This window comes from Aythya marila (genome assembly GCF_965140915.1).
Source record: "Aythya marila genome assembly, chromosome: 1".
NCBI lineage: Eukaryota > Metazoa > Chordata > Aves > Anseriformes > Anatidae > Aythya > Aythya marila.
Genome location: NC_139042.1, coordinates 152,907,722 through 152,918,342, shown reverse-complemented (window position 1 = coordinate 152,918,342; position 10,621 = coordinate 152,907,722). Strand labels below are relative to the sequence as shown.

General features: G+C 48.7%; 1 protein-coding gene across 1 annotated transcript; it reads right to left on the bottom strand.

The window, feature by feature from the left end:
* Positions 1-1,592: 1,592 nt before the first annotated feature.
* On the bottom strand, positions 1,593-10,597 carry EIF3L (eukaryotic translation initiation factor 3 subunit L). The gene is made up of 13 exons (XM_082778584.1): positions 10,522-10,597; positions 10,367-10,415; positions 10,073-10,283; positions 9,430-9,509; positions 9,086-9,147; positions 8,113-8,182; positions 7,345-7,418; positions 6,148-6,319; positions 5,724-5,878; positions 4,822-4,992; positions 3,324-3,821; positions 2,563-2,643; positions 1,593-1,853 (listed from the first exon to the last, which is right to left on the bottom strand). The coding sequence occupies exons 1-13, from the start codon at positions 10,552-10,554 to the stop codon at positions 1,815-1,817; spliced, it is 1,695 nt and encodes a 564-aa protein (XP_082634710.1). The 5' UTR covers positions 10,555-10,597; the 3' UTR covers positions 1,593-1,814.
* Positions 10,598-10,621: the final 24 nt, after the last annotated feature.

Genomic DNA, 10,621 nt, shown 5'->3' with positions numbered 1-10,621 from the left:
GTCATCCAAACACATCAGTCATGGATTAAAAATGGACTGAAGCCCAGCAACACGTTTGATTCGTTTGCTGTGCCGTGAATTAATTAGAGCACGGAGATGCTGCCTTGCCAGAGGTTCCTCTGTTGTATAGCACATCTATTTTAGCACATTATCTGTGAAAAACTTGGGCTTTGGATAAGGAGAAAGCAGGAGGGGTGTTGCTGTTGACAGCTCTAGTCACTGTGCTGCTGTTGGTAAATACACCCAGGCAGAAGAGTCACGGAATCACAGAATCATCTAGGTGGGAAGCGCCAGCCCTAAAAATAAAAAGGACCAGATTTCTCTTGGAACACCACCCAGCTCCTGTTTTGCTGCAGTGCAGCAGCATCTCAGTCCTTCCCTTTCATGGTTTGGTTGCCCCCAACCCTTCAAAACCAGGTGTAAGCTCTGAGCAAGCACAACACCAGCAGGAGTTACCCACGTAAACCTTGCTGCCTGCGCCCTGCCTGCTTGAGTTATGGGACTTTCTGATGGGGAATGCAACTTTTGAAGTTATCCAGGACAGTAGAAACTTGACCCTCGTTCGAACACGGCGTGTAGCCCAACAAAGGCTTATTATTCCTGACTTGCACGCAGAATCCCACATGAAGCCACGCTGGGCTGCCAGGACCCTCTCTCAGTGGAAAGGAATGAAAGGGAGGGGTCCCAGGAGGCAGAGGGGGTACACGAAGCGTGCTTTGTGTAGCTTTCCCATTACACGCGCAGGTTTTTTGCTTTTTTTTCCTTTTGCACCTGTTGTTTCCACTCAAACACAAAACTATTTAAAGGCAGCCTGCAAAAGGAGAGGGGGGAGACAGGGCGTGGCGGGTTGAGGAGATGCAATTCATTCTTTGCATCCTTTTCTCTTCCCCAATATTTATAGGTCCTTGCTTCCCCTTTACAGGGCTAGTTTTCAGCTGCTCTTTCAAGGCACTGCAAGTTTGTCTGGAAGAATGCAAGGTGGCTGGAGGGAGAGCTAGGAAAACATTTGAAGCTCAAAGCATTTAAAAGGTTTTAACAAATCCAATGCCCTCGGGCAATTTTCTGGGGAAAATGAACTCCATTAAATTAAGGGCCAGGACTTGGGCATTGCCTGTGCTGAAATAAAACACAGCCTCCAGCAAGGACATCTCATCAGATGACCAAAGTTAATATCAGTTGAATGTTTAAAAATATCCTACCCTTTCCTTTAAAAACATGTTGATTCACTTGGGAGCATTTCTACTTCTTAAGAGCTAAAAAAAAAAGAGGGGTGGGAAGGCAAAGAGGCAACCTTCTAGGAAAACAACCATGACTCGGGTTTATTCGACGTGGAACAACAGCTGAAAGGAATAATATTAGCTTGTGACTTTTTCCATATCCTGTGGAAATGCTGTGGAACAGCTCCTTTTCGCCCTGTTCACCACTCCTGCAGCCTTCCCTGTTCGCTGCGTGCAGCACCTCGTAGAGCTGTTCCCAGTTACCTGCTACAGAATCAGCCCCAGACGGCACAAACCAGCAGTGGCTGCCCATAGCTCCGGATGCAATTGTGTTCTTACATGAAGGGGAGACAAAAAAAGAAAGAGAATAGCAGATACTGAATGCTCACCGGGAAAATTCCACTCCTTTATTAGATGTCTCGTCCTTCATAGGATGGTTTGAGCCAAATGAGTCTGCTTATTTAAAGTACAAAAACCTTTTGAGCCGCAGAGGATTCCAGAAATGCCAGAACCCTGGGCTCCCCTCCCTCACGGCAAAGAGAATAATGTCTCCCACCCACTCCTCTGCTCAGGCTGATTGTTGCATCCCCAGAAGCTTCAGGGTCTCTGGCCCATCTTCTTCAAGGTTCGGTTCAGCTGGAATTAGAAAAAGCAAAGGTCAGAAGAATACAGAGGGATCGACACGTGCTACTGATCTCCTTAGCAGCCTTAATCCAGGGGCTCTACTCCTTCCTCTGTAAATCACTGCAAAAACAGCTCTCCTGCAGCTGCAGGCAGCGTGTGGAACAGAATTAGAGAAACTCCCTCCTCCTCCTCTCCAAGACAGCAGAGGGAGATCTGGGGAGAAGAGAGGCTGCAAAGTTCTGGAAATTGTATCTTAACAGGGTAACCCTCAGCCACGTACTGCTCACATCCCCCCCCCGTCTTGGGATTTTGCTGCCAAAGTTCCCAACCCCACAGCAGCCTCTGCTGGGAGAGCGGAGCAGTGACAGCACGTCACCGCCCGTCAAGTCTTTCAGGATGCTTTCTGGAGCCTCAGTTATGAGGGTAGAGGTGTGAGGAACACCGCACTGGTCTAGGGACAACGCAGTCCGCAGCATTAGAAAGTAAAACCCTCCTTTTTGGTGTGGCTCGACTGGATGAGAACTTCTTACACGAGAACATACAAAAGTAAGAACCTCCGAAGTGAGCAGCTGCTGCTCAAACCACTTGCCCTTGCCCAGCAAGGCGCAGCACAGCTGTCACACACACACACACAAAGCACTCCTTCGTCAGGCTCTGCAGAGCCCAAACCTTTCCCTACTATTCCCACAGAGCTAACGCAGTTTTTCCTGTCTGGCCTCACCTCCTCAAACTTGTGGATCTGGCGGATGAAGAAGTCCCCATAGCGCCGAGCAACCTTTGTGTCTGCGATGTGGATCATGTCCTGGGGAAGGAAGAGCAGGAAGTCAGGAAGAGGACTGTGCTGGCAGGGAGCAGCAGGCACTGCCGGACAGGAGGGGCAACGAAAGGGGCTCGACTCCAGCCCCAGTTGAGCACCGCACACACACCTGACCTGTGCTAGTCCCACAGCAAGCGTTGTTCCCTGGGGACTGCCTTCCCTTTACCCTCGCCTGAGATGCGTCCCAAACTTGCCTTGTATTTGCACCCTCTGCGTATTTTCAGCTCTCTTAGCAGCAGTTTGACAGCCCCAACCCCAATTCACGCTCTGCTTCCCTCCACCAGCAGCTAGAAGTGGATCTAACCAGAACTGGAACATGACAAGCAAAGGAGAGACACAGGGGACACGCCTACAAAGCTGCTAACCTCACCTGACGCTGACAGCGCTGTCACCCAGCCCCCACCCCCTGAGAACCCTGACAAATGATTCACTCTGTCCCAGAGAAGACATTTAGGGCCTTTTTCTCCTGGGTGTGATAACTGCCAACGCTGCCCGCAATACCCTGTCACTGTTCATCCACCAGCACTTCCACCAAGCGTGGCTACAGCTCCATCGTGGGCAGCCCATCACGTGGCGTGGGGACGTTTCCCACAGGCTGGAACAAAAACCTGGTGCTGCCAAAATTTGCTGGGCGAAGGAACAGGCAGCGAGGGGCAGATACCAACCTTGTCAATATAGAAGTCGACCTCAGAGGCGGACTGGAACTCCCCATCCAGCGCAGATATGCCGCTGGTCCAAACCAAGTTCTTCATCTTGTGCTTGAAGACGAGCAGCTGGATGCGAAACTCCTGTTCCGTCAGGTCCAAGAAGCCAGCGAGCTTGGCCACGGGCATGGTGGTATAGAGCTTGAGGAAGCTACGGATGGTGGAGAGCTGAGCCTGCTGCTGAACCTCGTCAGCAAAGACCTTGAGCTGCTGCAGGAAGGGCTCCTTGTGGTAGTTAGGGTGCACGTTGTCATAGTTGGGCACCACGGGGGAGAGGAACTTGGGGCAAGCGTAACTGAAGAGCTCCTCGTAGACCTGCGCGTCCCCCTTCTGCATGCGCAGCATCTTATCGCCGTACTTCTCTCGCAGCTGCAGGTGGATGCTCTCGTCTATGCGCATGGGGTACATGGTGAGGGCGATGGCGAGGAGCGCGTGCATCTGCTCGTTCTGCTTGTTAATCTGGGGCCGAGAGGAGAACCTGTTAGCCTGGGGGTGGGCTTCGGGGTTTACGGCGCAGGAGAGAGGTGGGAGCTGTGTTTTTCAGAGACAGACCCTTCACCCAGAAAACTGCTGGCCCTAAAGCTCAAGGGGAACAGCGGCAAGGAGAAGGGCTTCTGGGCAAAGCAGATGAATCAAGGCTATTGTCAATGAAAAAGGGGAAATGACAAGAGGAAAACGCCCAGAGGGGTGAATGTAGCCATAGCCACACAGAGATTGGATGGCCAGAAGCAGGTCTGATGGCTTTGGTGCAAGGAAGTGCAGAGGAGTAGGGACAGGAAAGGAAAAGAGTTTAAGTCATCTCCTACACGGACTGGCAGGGGATTGTTATCAAGGAAGAAAAGAGGGAGAAGGAAAATTCATATGAGTGAGGGATGAAGCAGTTACGTGGCTAAAACTTAACACGCCAAGTTTCTGAAGTGCCACGGAAATAGGAACTGCCTGATTTGGCTACATGAGGAGTTGTAAATGAATCATAAGGACGAAGAGGAGAGAATAGCAGCAGGGTAGGTAAGAAAAAAAAAAGGCATCAGAGGCAGCTTAGGTGGAGAAAGACAGAAGCTTTGTTTTAGCCACGATGATTTAACCAATTTGCATAGGACTATCTGATAATGGAAATGTATCTGATAACAGAAGTAGCCTGAAACACAGAACTGAACAGGACTGAGTTTTAAGGAGCTTTGGTAGAATATCATTAGCAGCTGACATTCATTAACAACATCACCCACAGGACAAATGCAGGTGGAAGAGGGGCAACTGCACAGTGAGCAGCTAAAGGAGCCAGTAACACAGCTAAAAGAAAATACTGGGAAAAATGGCAAAGGAGGTCAAAGGATCTCCAGTCACCATCAGTTTAGAAAATTAAGCTGGATTATTAGACGTGGGTTATCGGGTGACAGAGGAGGGACAGGAAAGAAGACAGCAGCATTTTCTTTTGGGAAGCCTGGACCCACTCTCTTACCATCTCGTACTTGTAGGTCGTCCTCTGAAACATGCTCTTGGTCCTCTGGATGTAGAGGAGGATGTTGGCGAAGACGCGGATGGCGTCCTGGTAACGCCGCATCATGAGGTAGGCGAAGCCCACGTAGTAATAGGTGGTCACCTGGCACTCAGGCACCCGGGAGTACATGCTCTGAGAAGGACGGATGAACCATTAGAGGGGAGACAACCACCTCCGACCCCAACAATTACAGAAAATATTGCAGGAAACCTCACCTCACACCCTTCCCTGCATTTGCTTCCTCACTGCTTGTTAGATTATCCCACCCCCTATGTTTTCCACGGCTTCCTGCAAGCAGAAGACCCTCGCGCTGTGCCTAGTACTGCTTCGCTCAACTCCCATTCTCGCTGTTTCCTGCCGAGCCTTGGACCAAGCCCGTGTTGCAGAGGGACTTTTTTTTAGCTGCTGTTGTCACAAGTAACACCCAACTCCAGAGCAAACACACGCAGGGTGGGAGTGGGCACAGTGAGAACAAGAAGAGTCAGAAAGAAGAGGAATGAGCCATAAACCAAGGTGGCAGCAATGTCTCCTGTTAGCACTGTGCTACCACTTACAGCCCAATTAATATTCCCCATAACGACGCTGCCTTGCACAACACAAACAAACCTCCTAAAGAATCGGGCGTATGTGCTCCAACAGCAGCAGCCATTATCATATGGCTTGATTTGCTGCCAAAGCTCCAGCTGTGCTCAGCACACACAAGCGTGGAACTAGACGTTTCTTCCAGCTAACCCTATAAACAAACTCCCCACACCACCACCAAGCTCTTCCTCAGCTACAGGATCAATTATGGCAATTTTTCAGGAGCCCATCTTAAGAGAAGCATCTGGAAAAGGGCAGCGGAGGGTTTGCTGCCTCGTTACCTTCTTGTTGAGCTCAATGTTCTCCAGAACCTTGATCGCCTGGTAGTAATCCCCCAGCAGGGAGTGCAGGCGCAGCAGCCCCACCAGGCTGAAATAGCCCAGCATCTTGTAGAGGGAGTGGCGACCATATTCACCAGCCACGCTTTCAGGATCACCTAGGAACAAAAAAAGGAACCATTATGCTGTCCCTCCGAGGGAACGAGCTCTCCTTTCCGCACCTCTGTGCTTACAAATAAAGGAGCAAGACCTCTGGTGTACTCATTTCTCATGTAAGGCCTATGAGAACATGAGAACCTCTTCGAAATTAATCCATCCGATGCCTAAGGGTTCGATCCAGCTCCCATACAAAGAGAACAGAGCTTGGTCGAACCAAAGCAAGGCAGCAGAGACACCAACCTTGCTTGGCATCACCCAGTTGTCTCACCTCCACTTGTGTACACCTCCAGCTGTCGGTTGATGTTGGATTTGTCCACCAGGGAGTGCAGCACGTTAAGGACGCTGTGGACGTTCCAGATCTTGGGGTTGGAACGAAGGAAATCGATTTCCTCTTCAGACTTCTTGGCTGTCTTGCAGCGGTACTGGCTGAAAGACTGGAACTGTGGGTGAAAAAACAGATTTGATTTTGAGGGGCTAGTCTGGAGACGTTCAACTAAGTGCAGTACGCTCTTGAGTTGATCACACAAATGCAGTATGACAAGCTACAAGTCCCACGGAAAAGAAGAATTTAATTTGAGACCACCTAGAAGATAAAACGGCAAATTACACCACCATTAAAAGACCTACAGAAAAATCTGGTACTGTGCAGAGGCAAGCTGAGGAAAAAGGCCAGAAAACACAACCAAGTGAACGATCTCTTAGACAGTTAGGACAGGCAACTAAACACAGATTTGCTGACTAAAGAAGTAACAAAAAGAACGACCAAGTCATAAGATGTGTCTGTGCACACACACACATCCTTTTTTATATCAGCTTTCCAAGACTGCACTTGAGGAATTCCAAGCACCTCTACAATATTAAGTCACACAGAAAGGAGTCTGTAGAGAAAAATGAATAGTATTTGAGATCTGAATTACTGCACTCCGAACAATAAGCATAAAAATGTTTCCTGACATCAAGATCTTAGACCACAGATTTCAAATAAGGTCAGTAATCTCTCAGTGCATGCATAAAGGCCCTGCAAACTACCAAATACAAAGCTAAAGTAAAACCACGGAACAACGGAACTAGTATGAACAAGTTAATAAAGTCTTTGTGGTTATAGCAGCAGATTTCAGTCAGGCTTTGTATAAACCAGGCAAAAATGAAGCTGTAAAAAAAAAAAAAAATACAAACCAAATGAGGAAAAAAAATAACACCACCACCAAAACAAAAACAGCGCAACAACTGAAACAGAAATATCAGTAGAAGTTCAGACTCCCTAAATGGCTCCTGGTAGCTTAAAAACCTGTATATTTACAACTATTTCACGTACTCAGTGTCGCACGAATAACAGCGCTCACTGAAGTCGTTTGACCTGCAATGATACCCTAGATATGAGAACGACAGAGAGGAAGATGGAAAATTTAATAGTGCTAATCGAGGCAAGGCCACCCCACAACGGCCCAGTCTCAGGGTCACGTACCTGGTATATGAATTCATCGATGATATCCCAGAGCCACTGGTTGGGCAGCTCCAGAGGAGCAGGACCGTCAGCATCTGCAAAAGATCGTTAGTAACAGATGAGAAATTAACACCTCGAGCAAGAGCGGTGGCAGAACTGGAGGCACAGACAGAACTGAGAATTTTTCTAAGCTGGGAAATGCAGGAGCAGGTGAATGAAGTTTCCAGCAAGGAACTGTGTAGCTCTGGCTGCCTCAGCTGCCCTTATTTTTAAAGAACACGAGTATATATAGGGCTAACGGCTAGAGTGTGACTGCTCAGCAGCAATTCTCAGAAACTGCACACAAATTCTAGGGGTTTATCCCAGCCACTTTTCTCTGCAAGACACCTGGCAGGAAGTCACAAACATTTAAATTTATCCCAAGCGGAGTCAACAACGGTAAAGAGCTGTGAAACGCTGCTGCAGTTTCCTAGCTTACCTTTACCTTAAAAGCAAAATTAATCTGTAAGCAAAAATTCAAGGAAGATGGAAAACTAAATAAGTTTTGTTTTGATTTTCTTTCTTTCTCTTTTCTGCCTTTAGAACATTTCAAAAAGCACTGTAAACTTTGGGCTTTTTGTGGTTTAAAGTTCAATAAATTCAAATACATGGAAAGCTCACAGACTACTCTTCTCTACACAATCTATAAGCAAGCATCTTCCAGTTTTTCTCCCTTTCTCCAGCTTTATCCTCTCCACCCATTCTTTCTCTCCAAAGCACACGAAGCAAAACAGAATTGCAGCAACTCACTCAGGATGTAGTTGAAGAGATTGCAGTAGTTGTAGTAAGATTCAAATCTCTGCTCCAGAGTGGGGCCCCCCTGCAATGAGAAGGCAGCTCAGCCTGTTTAGTTTGAAGCAGAGCAGGACTGAATTTATAGGTAACAAAGTAGGAAGGACAGTCAACGGTCACAGCAGTACAGAGTTTAATTTGGTGATGTTAGAGCCAATTTTCTACCAGATTTCATATTACTTTCCACAGCTTCTTGTTCTTCTCCCTTCACGAAAGACCTTGGACCCTAGACAGTATTTTTAAACGTTTCTGAAAGACCAATGAACACAGCAGGGAATCACTCTTCCTAGAGCCACCTTCCTTGCTTCACCTGTAGACACCCATGGGCAGTTTGAGAACCTCTCACAGAGCAACTCAAGAAACCAGTCCCTCCTGTTAAAGCAAGCCTTGAACGTGGGTTACTAAAGTGACCGTTTTGAAGTTCCCATTTCTCCACCCTCTGGTCCCCATCAAAGCTACAGCTATTATTCGTCTACCTTGTAAGTCACATACCTGCTCGGTTTCTTTCCTTAAACAACCAAGAACTACTCTGATTTTACTATTGACTTCAAATTGGCCTTTTTAAGGGGAAAAGAAAAAAGTGCTTTTCTATAGATTATTATTTTTTCTCTTTCCTTCTCCTCTTCGGTGCCTGTATTTCCCTCTCCACTAAGCACTCTGACCCCACACAGTATTTTAGCCACAAACAACGTGGCCTTCTCCTGTGACACCCACTCTCACCCACCCGCTAATCTGAAGAACAAATTAAGAGCCACAAAGGAACACACAAAACAAACCGATCTGTAAGTCTTGTATTTACAGCTCTACCCAGAAAAAAAACTCAACTCCCTCCCAGCACCTCCTTCTTCCCTAACTCACCAACGCTGGGTGAGTTTTCTGGCCCAGAGAAGCCAGCGTACAACCCAAAGGAAGACACGGGGCAAATACTCACGCTGACTTTGGCATAGATGTGCCTGTAATACAGCTCCTTGTACAGGATGAGGAAAACTGCATCTGTAAACGGTGAGAGAACTGAACGTTAGCAAACCACGAGGCTCAAGCAACTGGAGCTCTCAGAGATGCTGGTGATGCTTGTACTGGCACAGCAATAAAGAGAGACAAAAGAGGAAATTTTGTTCAGTTTTGACCTCCTGACAGGCATCTACTGATGGAGCTGCCGCAGTGAGCGAAGCTGAGTGACTCAGAGATCAGTGACAGCGTGCTCCAGCTCGCTAATAAATCAGAAGTGGTTTAGTTCCTTAGCCCTCTGATAAGGAAAGAGGAAGAAATGCTCACCATTTCCAACCTGGGGGGCAATGGCCTCCGCCTCTGGCCACGGGGTGTTCTTGAAAAACCTTTCTGTCAGCTTTGTCCAGCTGAAAGATAGACACACACATGGCATGAGAAACTGATTAGCAGTACCAGAGAGCGGGAGTTAAGAGTTCACGATACAGAAGGCTTGGACTTGATGGGAAGTAGACATCCCCCCTTATTAAGACCAATGTTGAAGCAAAGAAGAGGGGCAAACAGAGCAATTAAAATCTTTAATTTGTCCCGAAAGTGTGGAAAAGTTGCACGTGTTACTTTTACATTCTCTTTATGGTAAAGCAACGCAGGTATGGACACAAATGGGAGCACCTGTAGAGAACGGATGTGATTATACCTCCCTGCTTTCTACACACTGGCACTGCTGGGCTCACTTTTTGCTGCCAACATCCCACGGGACCTGTGTGTTCTTTCAGATGGGCCACAGCTCACCAAGGGTTATATTAAACGAATAGCCTAGAAATATGCTTTTGTTTTGTTTTTCCAATTTAAATCAAACCGTGGACTGTATTTTAAAGAAAACCCAGAGCTGGAACAAGACCATTAGCGACTCCTTTTACAAGCTGGGAGTGATTTGACCCGGTTTGCAGGGGCGATCCTGCCGGGCTGGTACCTGTTCTCGTAGATGTCCTGGATCTCGTAGACCTTCTGGTCGATGACGTCGCTGGAGACGCGGCTGGCCTGCAGCTCGTACACCTTCTGGTCGATGAGATCCGACACGGTCTTGTGGAAGTACTGGATGAAGTTCTTGATCACCTCGGGGATCACCTGGTAGGTCTGCTGCTCGTACTGCCGCTCGTAGGCCAGGTCCTGCTTCGGGTCCCCTGCGAGGGGCACAGAGCGCGGTCAGGGGGAGCTGTGGGGAGCCCCCCCAGGGCCTGCATCCCCCCCCAGGGCCTGCACCCACCCGTGTGCAGGTCGTAGTCGGCCGAGTAGGCGTACGGGTCGTAGGCGGCCTGCGGGAGAGAGGTCACGGACCCGGATCAGAATCCCAATCCCAATCCCGATCCCGATCCGGATTCCGATCCGGATTCGGTCCCAGCCCCCCCCCAGCCCCCTCACGTCGTTGTCGTAGTCCTCTCCCGGGTAGGCCATGTTGGCGGCGCGGCAGGAAGGAGCAGCGAGGCCGCGCACCCCAGCTGAGGCGAGCGGCCGCGCGCGC

Bases quoted from the DNA above. Each gene is read 5' to 3' on its own strand.
- EIF3L (XM_082778584.1), bottom strand. From the start codon at position 10,554: ATGGCCTACCCGGGAGAGGACTACGACAACGAC. The intron at 10,416-10,521 runs GTGAGGGGGCTG...TCTCTCCCGCAG, and splicing joins GAGAGGACTACGACAACGAC to GCCGCCTACGACCCGTACGC. The intron at 9,510-10,072 runs GTACCAGCCCGG...TCTATCTTTCAG, and splicing joins CAGGACATCTACGAGAACAG to CTGGACAAAGCTGACAGAAA.